The sequence below is a fragment of the Macaca thibetana genome, chromosome 2 (genome assembly GCF_024542745.1).
Source record: "Macaca thibetana thibetana isolate TM-01 chromosome 2, ASM2454274v1, whole genome shotgun sequence".
Lineage (NCBI taxonomy): Eukaryota > Metazoa > Chordata > Mammalia > Primates > Cercopithecidae > Macaca > Macaca thibetana.
Window position 1 is genome coordinate 4,906,405 of NC_065579.1, and position 17,549 is coordinate 4,923,953.

Here is a 17,549-nt window from a genome sequence, read left to right on the forward strand (position 1 = left end):
TTGGTGTTCTTTAAATGTTTAGTAGAATTCAGCAGTGAAGCCATCAGGTACTGAGCTTTTCTTTGATGCAAGACTTTTTATCACTGATTCAATCTCTGCTAATTCATCTGTTCACATTTTCTATTTTTTCATGATTCAATCTTGATAGCTTACATGTGTCCAGGAATTTTTCCATTTCTTCTAGATTTATCAAACTTTTTGGTATATAATTGTTTATAATAATCTCCTGGGTTTTTTGTATTCCTTTGTTATCATTTGTAATGTCTCTTTTTTCATTTCTGATTTTATTTGAGTCTTCCCTTTTTTTCTTTAGTCTGACTAGACGTTTGTTAATTTTGTTTATCTTTTAAAAAATCCAGCTCTTTGGGTTTTTTGACCTTTTGTTTTCTCGTTTTATTTACCTCTGTTCTGATCTTTATTATTTCCTTCTTTCTATTAATTTTGGATTTAGTTTGTTCTCATTTTTCCCTGAGGTGCAATGTTAGATTGTCTATTTGAGATCATTCTTTTTTGTATAGAGGTATTTATTGCTATATGCGTTCCTCTTAGAACAGCTTTTTCTGTATCCCATAGGTTTTTGATAAGCTGTGTTTTCATTTTCATTTGTCTCAAGAAATTTTGAAATTTCTCTTTTAATTTCTTTGTTGACCAAAGGTTGTTCAAGAGCATGTTGTTTAATTTGTATGTATTTGCAAAGTTTCTGAGGTTTTTCTTGCTTTTATTGATTTCTACTTTTATACTATTGTAGTCAGAAAAAAATACTTGATATGATTTCAGTTTTTAAAATTTGTTAAGACTTGTTTGTGACCTAATGTATAATCTATTCTGGATACTGTTCCATGAGCAGTTGAGAAGAATGTATATTCTGCAACTGTTGAATGGAATGTTCTGTAAGTGTCTGTTAGGTCCATTTGGTCTACATTGTAGTTTAGATTTGATATTTCTTTGTTAATTTTCTGTCTGGATGATCTGTTCTTTGCTGTGAGTGAGGTGTTGAAATTCTCTACTATCATTGTGTTGCAGTCAATTTCTCCCTTTGGTTTTATTAATATTTGCTTTACATATTTAGGTGCTCCCATGTTGGGTGCATACATATGAGCGTTAATCCCTTACTGAATTGACTCCTTTGTCATTATGCAATGATCTTCTTTGTCTCTTTTTATAGTTTTAATTTAAAGTGTATCTTATCTGACATAAGTATAACTATTTCTAATCTCTTCTGGTTTCCATTTTCATGGAATGTCTTCTTCCATTCTTTCATTTTCATCCTATGTATGTTATTACTAGTTAAATGATTCTTCATAGGTTGCATATAGTTGGGTCTTTTTATGTTAGAAAGAAAAATGACTGGGCACTGCTTTTCATTAAAAAGAAAACTTTACTGAGGACTTCTGTAACCTCATTATCTGTCTAAGTAATTTCTTCTCAACTCCGGTATCAATACTTCGGTTTCAGTTTGTCTTTCTAGCTTCGTTCTTCATTCTACAAATAGGCGTGCTCACTGGCCTTCTTCCCCCAAACTAACTTGTGAGCAATCTCTTTAAAATACTTTCTATTTTCTCATCTGAGTAAAAGTCTTCTAATCCTTCAACACTGTAACTCATACATCATCTCCATCATATTGCCTTCCATCATCTTCTCTCTCTTTGTGTCTATAGCATTTCAAAAACGTATTTTTTATTTTATTATGTTTTAATTTTTTTGACATGTACATATTGGACTCTATGTCTTTTTTTTTTTTTTTGGAAATTTTTCCTTCTTAGTTTATAAAGTAGTAGAATGCAGAGACTAAGTTTTATTCATATATATTTTTCTATATAGTAGGTCCGTGATACATGTTGATTAAATGATGACTTCTAATAAAGAGTACCATTTGTATAGTAGAAAAGCAAAGGATAAGTTAGAAAAGGATAAAATCTTAAATAAGTATGTTAAAGTTTTATCTTTGCTTTTTAAACAAATGCTTCTTTAGCCACTGGTTGCTGTTTATTCTCTGATCCTCAAACTAGAGGTTTTCTTAGTACTTTTCTTTTGCAGGTGAGATGCATAAAAGTGCAGAAAATAAGATATGTTTGGAACTACTTAGAAGGACAGTTCCAGAAAATTGGGTAAGTTGTTTTAGCGAGTACAGCCAAAGAAGAAAAATGTTATCTCAAAAATATTATTGCTAAATATGTTCTTTTCATTATTATTATTTTAGCTCTTTGGAAGACTGGCTCAGTTCTGCCAAGATACATCAAAAATTTGGATCAGGCTTGACAAGAGAAGAACAAGAGATTAGGTACCATGCATGTTATTGCCTATACTAGCTCAAAAGGATTATTATCAGTTAGCCAAATAGACAGCTCAGTAAATAGTTATCTTAATGGATTAATATCAGAAAATATTGTACAGCTCTATTTAGTAATTGTTAAATTAAATCTTTCACATACATTATATTACGTCATCTTCAGAGCAACCTTATGGGGCAGGTAGAACAGACATTATCACCATTTCCATACAACAAACGAGAAATCTGAGACTCAGAAAGATTTCATGGCTGGAACAAGGTCACACAGATGGGAATTAGTAGCGGAAGAACTAATTCGAGGCCCACACTCCTGGCTGCAGATGTAGTGCTCTTTCTACTCCATACAATGTTTCTCAAGGTTATTATAATATAAAGTTGAGCCAGTTTAGGTTATAATCAAGAAATACATCTTAGATCATGATAATGCAGTTAAATAATAACCATGGAGCAGCAGTAGAACACCATGCAAGATGTGTAGCTCCACAATTCCAAATGAATTATTAGGCAGAGAAGAGAGATTTAGGGAGGGCACTGATATGTCAAGAGTCTGTGGGCTTTGAACAAATATCTTTTCCTCCCTGGACCTTTGTTTCCCAATCATAGACAGGGGGAGAAGGACTCTTTAAAGGCCTTGCTGTTCTAAGTTTCTATGATTCACGTGCTTCGCCCTTCCCCATTTCTAGTACTTTGAAGAGATGTAGAGCCTAGCAGAATCTGCATCAGCTGGGAGCTTGTTAGAAATGCATGATCTCAGACCACTTTTCATCCCGTTGAATCAGAATCTTCATTTTAACAATATTACCAAGTGAGCTATATAAATGTTAAAGTTTGAGAAGCACTGCTCTCATACATTTGACCAAGCTATTTAATCTGAGCATCGAGGTGGAAGACACAGAGAAAGCGGTTAGTGTTTTCAACAGTAACGTAACTCGTAAATGTCTTCCCTCTGCATAATCAAAGAAACACATCTCTGAGTTTTAGAGACACTGAATCAAAAAGCCGAATAGTTATGCGTGTAGAGTTATTTTTGAGATCACAGAACTTTCCACCTACATCAAAATACGTTCTGAAGTTTTCCAGAACTACTAAATAGGGGTAGGAAAGTAGAAACAGCATTTCCTTATCAATAAAGGTATTTTCTCTTAACTGTCTCATGGTCTTATAGTAATAAAACCGGAATTGAGGAGAGACAGAGTTGGGAACATGCCAATCCTGAAACTACTTGAATGAGACAATATTTAATATTAAATACCCAAAATACCATTTAGAAAAATATTTAGACCTTGGGAAGAATATAGTTCTAGAAGCAATATGGTCATATTTATCGTTTTTGCAACTGGGAACCCTCACCTCCCATTATTTTGAGAAGGATGGGAATGGTATATAACAAGGGAGGCTTATGTTGGTCCCACGAGTGAGAAATTGAACATGGAATAGACTTTTTTCTGAATAGGTGAGGAGTGAGTTTTAATTTTATTATTTGTGATGGAGTGATATGTGATTTCTTTCTATAGGAGGTTAATATGTGGGCCTAATACTATCGATGTTGAAGTTACACCAATTTGGAAACTGCTCATCAAGGAGGTAATTTCTCCAGCATTTTCTCTTGGTGTTGGATAGAAAATAAAGAAGTTTGACTCCATTGAAATAATCAGGAGTGCTACTTGTTAATAAGTAACTATAATATAGAATATATTTTGGAAGTATGCCAAGCATATTATCCTCATATCTCTTGGGTACTCTTTTTCTTCAAGTGGTTCTTTTGCAGATTGCCATATGCAAGACAGGGTGTGAAACTCATTGTACTTACTTAACATTTAGTGGCTGGATGAATGTAATGTTTCTTTTCTTTTTTAATACTGTGCTGCTTAACTTGTTTCAACTTCGTGAAACTCAATTTTTTTAAGCTAATCCTTTTGTTAGGTAACAGATACAAGTTCCTTGGTGCCTAAAAATGTAGGAAGAAAAAACCCCATTTATTCAGCCTTATTAGTACTGGAGATCTCAAGGTATAAGATGAAATTTCCCTTTTGGACCCTATCACTGGGATCCTCATTTTTTCACTTTACAATGATTATTGTCAAACCATAGCCCTCTAGCTGTACTCTGGCTTCCCTGTGCTCCCTCTCCACTCCTCCTTGCCTTAGAAAAGCTTACTAAACTTAAGGTGCTTTTAAAGTATTTCCAGCAAGCTGTCAGGCATGAAAGAAAGTAAAACAAACCAATGGGGAATGTTTCTGTGTGCTGCCTCTCTAACCAGAAGAAAGGATTGCCATTTCTGTTTTAGACAGAAGGAAACCAACTAGGGGGAATTTCAGTGAAGGCACAACATGTTTTTTGACCAAAGCTGAATTCCAGCTGTTGAAGTTAACAGCTACTCTCTCTCACAGTGTTCTAGATGCTCTTTTGCAGCTTACTGCTTTATACTTAACAAGAACATGCAGTCTTCAACTCACCCATTAATCAAGTTCCTTAACGACTTCAAATATGGCAGGTGTTATGTCATAGAGAAGAAGAGACTAGAAAGTATTTTAACTTTGTAAACCTGAACTAATACTTCACCTTTCTGAAGGCCAGTAAATGTAAACAGGAGATGACAACATCTACTCCTTAAATAACTATTGTAATGGTCAACATGTCAATACATGAGACACTACTTTGTAAATTGTAAAGTGCGGCAGTGATTAAAAGTAAGTGCTCTGGGGTCAGATTGCCTGGGTTTAAGTCTTGGGTCTGTGGCAATCATGGTCGCATGACTTTGGACGTATTTCTCAAGATCTAAGGTTCAGTTTCTTTATCATTACAATGGAGATAAGTAACTTCTGGTTAATAAGGTAATTGTGGGAATTCAATGAGAAAATTCAAGTAAAGTTGCTTAGAGCAGTGTCTGGCACTTGTCAGTTGCTGAATAAATATAATAAGACTATTGTGTGGGATGATGTATGTCATGAAGATGAGTATGAAAACAAGTAAATAAAGAGCTAAGTGTGAAGCCTAAAAATCTCGCTTGCTTTCCTGTTTTTATGTCTGCCAACAGGTTCTAAATCCATTTTATATATTTCAACTCTTCAGTGTCTGTTTGTGGTTTAGTGAAGACTATAAGGAATATGCTTTTGCCATCATAATCATGTCCATAATTTCCATATCTTTGACAGTATATGATCTCAGAGAGGTGAGTTTCTCTATTAGTTCTATGGTTTCAGAAAGAGAAGAATAGTGACTTTATTAAAAATTTGTTAGAAAGGAGTATCAGGAAATAGTCACTTCCTACTCCATAGTAAATGAGACCAAGTTTATAAATATGTAGCACAGTAAGCAGTGTTCAACAATTTAGTTCTTTCCCTTTCCTCCCATTCCAATCTCTGACATTTGAAGTTATTTTTCCTCTCTCTTTAATTTACTTAAGACTAATTAGCCAGAACAACATGCAAAGGTTTATGAATTGTGAATATGTGAAAAAATGCACGTAGAGAATACTGATGGGATTTGAAGATGTGGAAGAGAGATGGAAGGTGGAGGAGTCTATTTAATATGAACTCCTTTGCCATTTATGTTTGGCTGGTACTCATTTGTCAAGGCCGCAGTCCAGCTCCTGGCTTTCTTTATGCCTACACCAGGTTTCTAGATACTGTTGGAAAAAAAAATTACATAGAACAGATTGGTTGGTTGCACTATAAATCTGCGAATTCCAACCTCATCTGGGCAAGCCTTCTGTTCATCTCTAATCGAGGTGCTCTCCCGTCCTCTGAAATGAGGGTTTCAAGCCATCTCTGTCTTCTGGTGTCTGCGACGCCCGTCTTCTCATATTCCACTCTTTCTTTAATTCAGCAGATATCACTTATTTCACAAAAAAGACGGAAGCCATAAGACAGAAAATTGCCCAACTCCTCACTTTCCGAGTGCCAAATGACTCATCTCTGCAGCCCCCTCCTGCCCTGACCTCTCATTTTAGTGGAGGAAGTGCCCTCGGCCGTGCCTGCGAGACCATCCTCTTCCACCTTCTTGGGGTGCTTATGCAGTCCACGAGTGACTCCTCTCTTCTCCTCAAGAGCCTTCCCATCAACATTTAACATTCTCAAATTCTCCTAACTTGAAAACAAAACTCAAACAAAACAGTTTCTTCTCTTGACCATGCTTCTGCCTTCAGCTACTACTATATCACTCTTTTTCCATTCACAGTAAAACTTCTAGAGTCTTTGTCTCTGTTATCATTAGTTACTCATCTTCCTCTTACTTTTCAGTCATGCCGACATGCCTTCCTCCCTCATGACTCCATTTAAACAAATCTTGTTAAGGTCGCCACTGTGATCCCAAAGCCCATAGATCATTTTAAAATTTAAAAAGTTCTTTTAAAATTAGCTTTTTTTTTTCCTTAATAGAAAGGGCAATATGTGGCTATGATAAAAATAAAATTCAAACAGAACAAAAGAGTGTGAATAAAAATTAAGGCTTCCTCCCGTTGGGAAAACTTCCGAGTGTTCAGGTCCTCTTTCAAGATACATCCACTAGGACCCTATTTTCTGTATACTTTCAGCAATATTAAATGCATATGCATTAATTTGTTTAACAGAATGAATATATTCTATGTACCCTGTTCTGCACTTGAATTTTACTTACTTATTTATTTATTTTTGAGACGGAGTTTTGCTTTCATCGCCCAGGCTGGAGTGCAATGGGGCGATCTCGGCTCACTGCAAACTCTGCCTCCTAGGTTCAAGCAATTCTCCTGCCTCAGCCTCCCAAGTAGCTGGGATTACAGCCGTGTGCCACCACGCCCAGCTAATTTTTGTATTTTTAGTAGAGACGGGGTTTCACCATGATGATCTGAATGGTGTCGATCTCCTGACCTCCAGTGATCCACCCGCCTCGGCCTCCCAAAGTGCTGGGATTACAGGCATAAGCCACCATGCCCAGCCTCCACTTGAATTTCTTACCTATTATATCCTATATAAATATCTTTCTGCATCTGCACAAATACATTTTCTCTAGATGTATCATAATTTTTAACAGTCCAATATTGATATGCATTTGGTTGTTTCTAGTCTTTTGCTACTAAGACAATGCTGCAAAAGCATCCTTGCACATATATCTTTTCATACATCTATATATATGTATGCATATGACACATATTACATATGTATACATATGTATATAACAAGTATATATGCTTATAAATATCTGTATTGATATATAGAAAATTTCTGCAATTGAAATTACTTAGTCATAAGCTAGGTACACTATTTTAATGCATGTTGTCAAAATGCCTCTTAACAAAAGTAATACTGGCCAGGTATGGAGGCTCACACCTGTAATCCCAGAATTTTGGGAGGCTGAAGTGGCAGGATAGCTTAGACCCAGGAGTTCAAGACCAGCCTGAGCAACATAGTGAGACCTCATCTCTCTGTATATAAAAAAGTAATACCAATTTACATTCCTTACAACAGTAGATAAGTTTTTCTTATCTTTACCAATATATGTGAAAACAGAATTCAGTAACTCCAGTCATGTTTTCTATTATGAGTTGAGTATTTCTTCACACTTTAGGCCATTTGTATTTCTTTTACTGTGAACTCTTTGTGTCCTTTATCAATTTTTATTGGGTTCTTGGTGTTTTGCTTGCTAATGTTATGGTCCCCCTGCAGTGGATTTTTTTTTTTTTCTGCAGTACAGATTTCGCTAAACCTCTCAGTTGGAGTTGACACAGTTAACTGCTCTGTTCTTTCTGACGCACTCTTTTCCTTGGCTTCAGTGACAGCACACTCTGCATCCTCTCCAGCTGCTCTTTTCCATTCTCTTTTGATAGCTCGTCCTTCTCTATCTGACTTTTAAAAAATGAGTGTTCCAAAGTCAAAACAACAGGAAAATGCATATAATGTAAAGGCTCCATTTGTCTCTCCTACTCCACTTGGCCAACTGCTTACATTAGTTTCTTGTGTAATCTTCCAAAAAAGTTTTTAGGCAAACGCAGCAAATACAAGTGTATGTATTTTCTTTTTTTCTTATCTAAGTGGTAGCATAATTACATTATTTTCTAACTTGCTATTTAAAAAATTACTATTAATATATCTTGAGGATCTTTTCATGCAAGTACATAAAAGATTCTTCATTATTTTTATAGTCATACATGCCAATGACTTCAAAGGCATATGCTAATGACTTTCAAATTTGTATGTATAGCTCAAATCCAGATATCTCTTTTCAGTTCCAGACTCATAGCTTCAACTACCTATTTGATATCCCCACCTTAATATCAAAAAATTACCTTAAATTCAACATTCTCAACATAAAACTCAAGGATTCTTCTCCTCAAATCTGCACTTAGGTTTTTCTGATTTGATAGCAGATACTACTGACCATTCCATTGCACAAGCCAGAAATCTGGTTGCCAACCTTGAAACTTTCTTCTTCCCCTTCAATTACACAGGAAGTCCTTTGATTTTTCCTTCCTAAATATCTCTTGGCATCATTCACTTTTTTCCACCCTAGCACTATTAAGGTTCGAGTTAGTATCGTTTTCTACCTTGCAATCACCTCCCATCTGGCCTCCATACATCATTCTTGCAGAACACGATTATTTACAAGCTTTTATCACTAAAATGCTTCAAAATATTCCCATTGCTCTTACAATAAACTTCTTTTTTTTTTTTTTTTTTTTTTGAGACAGAGTCTCGCTCTGTCACCCAGGCTGGAGTGCAGTGGCTGGATCTCAGCTCACTGCAAGCTCCGCCTCCCGGGTTTATGCCATTCTCCTGCCTCAGCCTCCCGAGTAGCTGGGATTACAGGCGCCCGTCACCTCGCCCGGCTAGTTTTTTTGTATTTTTTAGTAGAGACGGGGTTTCACCATGTTAGCCAGGATGGTCTCGATCTCCTGACCTCGTGATCCACCCGTCTCGGCCTCCCAAAGTGCTGGGATTACAGGCTTGAGCCACCACGCCCGGCCACAATAAACTTCTAAATCTCATTGCAGACTTTAAAGCTTTACCTCGAGACTCACAAACTTTTTAGTTTCTAGAGCTCTTTAAACTCTTAAAAATCACTGAAGATCTCTAAGAGTTTTAAATCTTGTAGGTTATATCTATTGGTATTTACCAAATTAAGAATTAAAACTCAGAATCATAAAATATTTATTATTTTAAAATAATAACAACATATTTGTATATAAATATATATTTAAAGACAACTGTATTTTCCAAAATAAAAATAATTTAGTGAGGAGAACGGCATTATTTTACATTTTTGCAAATCTCTTTTATGTTTGGTTTAATAGACGACAATTGGATTTTCTTTTTTTTTGGCTTCTAAGCAACAGAATTTATTTCTTTAGTTACGGAGGCTGGAAAGTTCAAGATCAAGACGCCAGCAGATTCAGTGTCTGGTGAGGTCTCTCGTCTTGGTTCAGAGATGGCACCTTCTTACTGCATCCTCACATGGTGAAAGAGACATGGCATCTCTCCTGGGCCTCTTTTATAAGGGCACTAAAATTATTCATGACCTAATCACCTTTCAAAGGCCCCTCCTCCTAATATCATCATCTCGGGGGTTAGGATTTCAATACATGAATTTTGGGTCACATTCAGACCGTGGCAGTCTTTTAAAAAATTTCTTTATCAGTTGATTTAAATACTTTAATAATTGTACTTCTTTTTTTTAATTTCTGACAATTGGATTTTTGTAACTGCTTCTGCATTTAGTCTATTGTGATATGAAACACCACTCAGCCTCTGGACATCTCCACTGTACACTTGTGCGAGAATAAGATTCTAAAAGGCAATTAACGTCTTAGTGCTATTATGAAAACAGTATACCTGCTCAGCCCCTGTGGGACATTCCTCGGGCCCTCTCTACGAACTGCTGGTGCACGTGTACGTGTAACTGCTGCTTTGACTTCTTTCTCCTGCCTTGATTCACCCAGCATCTCCCTTGCTTTCTGCCCTCCAGATGCACTAGATCTTTTTGTTTCCTGACACATACTCTTTTTTTCTAACCTCAGAACAGTTTGATATGCCACCTGGAATTGTCCAATTTTTTTTCATCTTCATGATTTGCCCTTACCCCTTGACTAAATAACTCCTACTCAGATCTTAGGTTCAATGTCACTTCTTCAGGGGAGATTTCTCCTGATTAATAACCTTTGCTATATAAGATCCAAAAGTACTTTATTTTTTCTTCTTATTCCTGATTGTCATTATACATTTATATATGTAGTTACTTGATTAAAACCTACTTTTCTCAGTAGATTGTAAATTTCTTGGTGTTAAGAGCCATATCTCTTTTGTTCATTCTATTCCTGAAATATTAAAGTTTGCTCAATAAATGTTTGTTGATTAATGCACAAATGAGTAAAAGAATGAGTTACTCAAAAGCCAAACACCTGTCTTTTTGACAATGGCTTATTCTGTTAATCATTTTTAGAACACATTTATCAGATTTGCAAATAATTTGAAGCTAGGGAATTTAGGAAGTATCTTAAATGACAAAATCAGGATGACAAAATGAACACATTAAATGATTGGGACTTTTAACCCCCAGAATCAAGCAGGAGGTCTTTTACACAATAGTTTCCCAGTAATGTGGAATCAAATATAATTGTGTTTTTTATTTCTCTTACTGATTCACTCTCATCCCATGTATTTCATTTATTACAACAACAAATATTATGAGGAAGTAGCAGGAACCATCAAACTCCTTATTCATTTATTGATTTTTATATTTATTTATTTATATATTTTTTGAGATGGAGTCTTGCTGTGTTACCCAGGCTGGAGTTCAGTGTCAAAAACTCTTCTGAGTGGAAAGAGCATGCTGGAAATTCCTTTCTGCTGAAGAAAACATACTTCCTGCTGGGTGAAAATCACTAGGAATTGGATGCTTTTTCAATTAAATAATGAGCTACGTAGTCCTTTGTTTGTAGGCAGTACATTCCATTCAATTGGCAATAAGACAGTGTTCCATCTTTAAAGAAGCCTAGCACCTTACTTAATAATACCTAGAAACTATGCTCAAATAGATAACGCTTTTCCATTTTCCCTTCTTTTTCAGCAATCTGTAAAACTCCACCATCTAGTCGAGTCACATAATAGCATTACAGTCTCTGTGTGTGGGAGAAAAGGTAAGTTCCATTATTTTAGATCTATGTGCTATTCACATGGAATCAGAAAATAATTTAAATTTGTGTTTCTGATTGCTCCTGGTATTCTCATCTTCATATTCATTTTTCCTTAGGCATTTGTTCAAAGGGATGAGGAACTTAAGATTTTTTTTTTTTTTTTTTTTACCTTAAGAACTACTATTGGGGTAGAATTGACATTGGTAAACTTAACATATTTATAGTGTAGTATTTGATATGTTTGGCATGTGTATATTCCCATGAAGCTATCATAATCCTCAAGATAATGACGGTTCATCACTCCCAAAAGTTACCCTGTTCCTGCTTCTAGTTGTTTTCTCTCCCGCTTCCTCCCACCTCCCCCATCCCTCAGGCAATCATTTATCAGCTTTCTGTCACGGTAGATTCATTTCCAGGCTCAATATTAATACATAAATGTCATTTTACAGTATGTATTCTTTGGGGTCTTTTATAATACATTTTTGGTTAATTTAGGGGGAGATCAAAGTTCATAGTTATTTTGGGATTTATCCATTTTATTAAGTGCATCAATCATTCATTCCTTTTATTTCTGAGGCTATCTCATTGTGCAGATACACTAGTTCGTTCATCCACTCACCTGTCAATGCATATTTGGGTTCCAGTCTTTGGCGATTCCCAGTAATGGTGTTATGATCATTTAGGTACAAGCCATGTATAGACATGCTCTTTCATTTCTTATGAGAAAATACCTAGCTATGGAACAGCTGGGTCATGTACTAGATAGATATTTAACATTTTAAGAAACTGCCAATATTGTGTCCAAAGTGGTGGCACCGTTTTACACCAGCAGCGTGAGAGTTCTAAGTGCTCCACATTCTTGACAGCATTTGGTATGGCCAGTCGTTTTAATTTTGGCCACTTTAGTGTGTGGTAGTATTTCATCCTTGTTTTAATTTGCATTTCCCTAATGACTAATGGCATTGAATATCTTTTCAAATTCTTATTTGCTGATCATATATCTTTTTTGGTGAAGTATTTGTTCAAGTTTGTTGCTTATTAGATTATTTTTATTATTAAAATTGAGTTTATTCCACATTACGGATATAAGTCCTTTATCAGATAAATGATTTGCAAATATTTTCTCTCAGTCTATGACTTACCTTCCCATTCTCTTTACAGTGTTTTTCCAAGAGCAGACATTTTTATTTTTGTTAAAGTCTAGTTTATCAATGTTTTCTTCTGTGGATCATGCTTTTGATGTAATTTTTAAGATATTTTGTCAAAGTCACCATGATTTTCTGTATTGTCTTTCAGAGTTTTAGGTTTTACATGTAGTTCTATATTACATTTTGATTTTGGCTTTTGTTTTTTTTTGGATTGAGGGTCATTTTTTGCAAACAGATATCCAAATGTTCTAATACCATTTGTTGAAAAGATTATCTTTTCTCCACTGAACTGACTTTTCACATTTTGTCAAAAATCAATTGTTCACATGTGGGTGGATGTGTTTCTGGATTTCCTACCCAATTTTATTTTTTTGCTTTTTTTGTATTTGCATTTTTATATCAATACCATACAATGTTGCTTTAATAGGTCTTAATAAGTTAATAAGTCTTGAAATAGGGTAATGTTAGTCCTACAGCCTTGCTCTTCTTTTTTAGAGTTATTTTGACACTATTGAGCCCTTCGGGTTTCCATATGACTTTTGAACTCAACCTGTCAATTTCTTTAAAAAATGCTGGGATTTCTTTAGAATTACAATAATTTATAGAAATACAGACTTCAGTTTGTAAATCTTTAGAAGCTCATTTAAAAATCTGTTAGAATTCCTATTAAGTACTAATATGAAATGTACAATAACATAAACAATTGTCACAAATAAAATTCAAAGATGTCAATGTTTGATGAGATATTTTCCATAACCTAGGGTTGCTTCCTTAGAGTATTCCTAGGATGTCTACTGATCTGTCTATTAAAGTCATGCAGTGGGAACAAATGTTGATTTTCTTTGCCAAGAAAATACCATAGATGAATATTAAAAACAGTTCTGTAAGCCAAAATTCACATCTGCACACACTTAAAATGTAGCTCTTTTTTTAAAAAATAATAATTTGTAATACATTCTGAAAAACACAAAAATGCTGTGTATCTGGCTGGGTTACCAGTGTTTAGCCTTAAGTGCAGTGATACAGGTTATGCAATTACTGAAACTGGTAAGTATATTCTAAATTGTGGAAATATGTATGTATTTTTGTGTTAGTAACTCTTTTTGGTATCTATTTCAGGCTTGTTTATAGTATATACATATGTAGAATATAAAGTTCAAAATATACTCTAGTGATGTAACCAACCAATTAAAGGAAATAAAATATTTTTAAGGGGAGTATAATGTTTTCCTGGTTAAAATTTATTTATTTATTTATTTTTATTTATTTTGGTATATGAATAAGTTCTTTAGTGGTGATTTCTGAGATTATGGTGCACCCATCACCTAAGCAGTGTACACTGTACCCAGTGTGTACTCTTATCCTTCATTCCCCTCCCACTCTTTGCCCTGAACCCCCAAAGTGCATTGTGTCATTCTTATGCCTTTGCATCCTCATAGCTTAGCTCCCACTTATGCGTGAGAACATATGATGTTTAGTTTTCAATTTCTGAGTTACCTCACTTAGAATAACAGTCTCCAATTTCATTCAGGTTGCTGCAAATGCCATTATTTCATTTTTTATGTCTGTATGCTATTCCATGTTATATACATGCCACATTTTCTTTATCCACTCATAGATTGATGGGCATTTGGGCTTGTTCCATATTTTTGCAGTTACAAATTGTGCTGCTTTAGACATGCACATGCAAGTATCTTTTTCATATAATGACTTCTTTTCCTCTGGGTAGATACTCAGGAGTGGAATTGCTGGATCAAAGGGTAGATCTACTTTTAGTTCTTGAAGGAATCTCCGTACTGTTTTCCATAGTGGTTTTACCAGTTTACATTGCCACCAACAGTGTAAGAGTGTTCCCTTTTCACCACATCCTTGTGAACATCTGTTAATTTTTGATTTTTTGATTATGGCCATTCTTGCAGGAGTAAGGTGATATCGCATTGTGGTTTTGATTTGCATTTCCCTGATCATTACTGATGTTGAGCACTTTTTCATATGTTTCTTGGTTATCTTTATATCTTCTTTCAAGAATTGTCTATTCATGTTCTTAGCCCAATTTTTGATGGCATTGTTTGTTTTTTTCTTGCTGATTTGAGTTCCTTGTAGATTCTGGGTATTAGTCCTTCAACAGAAGTATAGATTGCAAAGATTTTCTCCCACTATGTGGATGTTCTGTTTATTCTGCTGGTTATTTCTTTTGCTGTGCAGAAGCTTTTCAGTTTAATTAAGTAATTAAGTACCATGTATTTATCTTTTTTTGTGTGTGTGTGTGTTTGCTTTTGGGTTCTTGTTATGAAGCCTTTGGCTAAGCCAATGTCTAGAAGAGTTTTTCCAATGTTATCTTCTAGGATTTTTATGGTTTCAAGTCTTAGATTTAAGCCTTTGATCCGTCTTGAGTTGGTTTTTGTATAAGGTGAGAGAAGAGGATTCAGTTTCGTACTCTACATGTGGCTTGCCAATTATCCCAGCACCATTTGTTGACTAGGGTGACCTTTTCCCACTTGTTGTTTTTGTTCACTTTGTCAAAGATCAGTTGGCTGTAAGTATTTGGCTTTATTTCTAAGTTCTCTATTGTGTTTCATTGGTCTATATCCCCATTTTTATACTAGTACCATGCTGTTTTGGTGACTGTGGCCTTACACTATAATTTGAAGTTGGGTAGTGTGATGCCTCCAGGTTTGTTCTTTTTGTTTCATCTTGCTTTGGCTATGCAGATTCTTTTTTGGTTCCATATGAATTTTAGGATTATTTTTTCTAATTCTGTGAAGAATGATAGTGGTATTTTCATGGAAATTGCATTGAATTTGTAGATTGATTTTGGCAGTATGGTCATTTTTACAATATTGATTCTACCCATCCATGAGCATGGGACATATTTCCATTTGTTTGTATCATTTATAATTTCTTTCAGCAGGGTTTTGTAGTTTTCCTTACAGAGATCTTTCACCTCTTTGTTTAGGCATATTTCTAAGTATTTTATCGTATTTTGCAGCTATTATAAAAGGAGTTACATTCTTGACTTGATTCTTAGCTTGGTCACTGTTGATGTATAGCAGAACTACCGATTTGTATACATTAATTTTGTTTCCTGAAACTTTGCTGAATTCATTAACCAGTTCTAGGAGCTTTTTGGATGAGCCTTTAGAGTTTTCTTGGTATACTATCATATCATCGGTGAACAGTGACTGGTTGACTTCCTCTTTACTGATTTGGATGCCCTTTATTTCCTTCTCTTGTCTGATTTTTCTGGCTAGAACTTCCAATATTATGTTGGATAGAAGTGGTGAATGTGGGCATCCTTGTCTTGTTCCAGTTCTCAGGGGAAATGCTTTCAACTTTTCCCCATTCAGTATAATGTTAGCTGTGGATCTGTCATAGATGGCTTTTATTACCTTAAGGCATGTCCCTTCTATGCCAATTTTGCTGTGGGTTTTAATAATAAAGGGATGCTGGATTTTGTTAAATGCTTTTTCTGCGGCTGTTGAGATGATCATGTGATTTTGTTTTAAATTTTCTTTATGTGGTGCATCACATTCATTGACTTGTGGATGTTAAATCATCCCTGCATTCTTGGTATGAAACCCACTTGATCATGGTGGATTATCTTTTTGATATGCTGCTGGATTCAGTTAGTTAGTATTTTCTTGAGCAGTTTTGCATCTATGTTCATCAGGGACATTGGTCTGTAGTTTTCTTTTTTCGTTATGTTCTTCCCTGGTTTTGGTATTAGGGTGATACTGGCTTCAAAAAATGATTTAGGGAGGATTTCCTCTTTCTCTCTCCTGTGGAATAGTGTCAACAAGTTTGATACCAATTTTTCTTTGACTGTCTGATAGAATTCACCTGTGAATCTGTCTGGTCCTGGACTTTTTTTTTCTTGGTAACTTTTTAATTACCACTTTAATCTTGCTGCTTGTTATAGGTCTGTTCACAGTTTATATTTTTTCCTGGTTTAACCTAGGAGGGTTGTATAATTCCAGGAATTTATCCGTCTCCTCTAGATTTTCTAGTTTATTCACATAAAGGTGCTCATAGCATCCTTGAATGATCTTTTGTGTTTCTGTGGTATCAGCTGTAATATCTCCCATTTTGTTTCTTATTGAGCTTATTTGGATCTTCTCTCTTCTTTTCTTGGTTAATCTCACTAATGGTCCATCAATTTTATTTATCTTTTCAAAGAACCAGCTTTTTGTTTTATTTATCTTTTGTGGGCTTTTTTTGTTTTGTTTTGTTTCAGTTTCATTTAGTTCTGCTCTGATCTTGGTTATTTATTTTCTTCTGCTGGGTTTGGGTTTGGTTTATTCTTGTTTCTCTAGTTCCTTGAGGTGTGACCTTAGATTGTCTATTTGTGCTCTATCAGACTTTTTGATGTAGGCATAAAAAATGCTGGGATTTTTATTGGGATTGTGCTGAACCTATAGATACATTTATGGAAAATTGACATAGTAACATGTTTCAATCTTTTGCTCTATGAATATAACACTGCTTCGTTTGTTTAGGTCTTTGATTTCTTTGGCAGTGTTTTGCAGTTTTCAGTGTATGGGTCTTACACACTTTTTCTCAGATTTATTTTTAAGTAATTCATATTTTTGATGCTATTGTAAATGATATTTTAAAATGTAAATGTTCAGTTGTTCATTTGCTAGTAGTTCCATCATGTAAATGTGCTGATCAGTAGTTTGCTTCACATTAAGGAGAGACCCTCTGCAGATCTTTTTGGCTCTCCCCTGAACAGTTACCTCCCCAGCTATGAACTCAAGCTGCCAAGATCTCTATTGATGCTCATCTTTGTGTTCTGAACTCAGTAGTCATCTGGACTTGGTCTGGTTTTCCTTCTCTGCCTAGTGGCTTGGAAACTCTTTAAAGACAGTAAGCGTGGCAAATGTAGAACACCTTTATTTGTTTCCCATCTCTTTCATTGTTTGATGTTCAGTGTCTAAAACCCATTTTTTCATATCTTTTATACAGTTGTTTCCAGTGGGAAGATAATTCTTGTCCTTTTTATTCT

At 35.0% G+C, this 17,549-nt stretch overlaps 1 protein-coding gene across 5 annotated transcripts in view; it reads left to right on the plus strand.

The window, feature by feature from the left end:
- ATP13A4 (ATPase 13A4) overlaps window positions 1–17,549 on the plus strand; it is a 173,468-nt gene that overhangs the window by 74,715 nt on the left and 81,204 nt on the right. For 4 of the 5 annotated variants that reach the window (XM_050779097.1, XM_050779096.1, XM_050779100.1 and 1 more), the window contains 5 exons: window positions 2,038–2,108; window positions 2,201–2,281; window positions 3,805–3,874; window positions 5,328–5,462; window positions 11,330–11,399. In XM_050779097.1, coding sequence (XP_050635054.1) covers window positions 2,038–2,108; window positions 2,201–2,281; window positions 3,805–3,874; window positions 5,328–5,462; window positions 11,330–11,399 — 427 coding nt within the window. The remainder of the gene's footprint in view (window positions 1–2,037; window positions 2,109–2,200; window positions 2,282–3,804; window positions 3,875–5,327; window positions 5,463–11,329; window positions 11,400–17,549) is intronic. The other variant, XM_050779099.1, reaches the window with a different exon arrangement.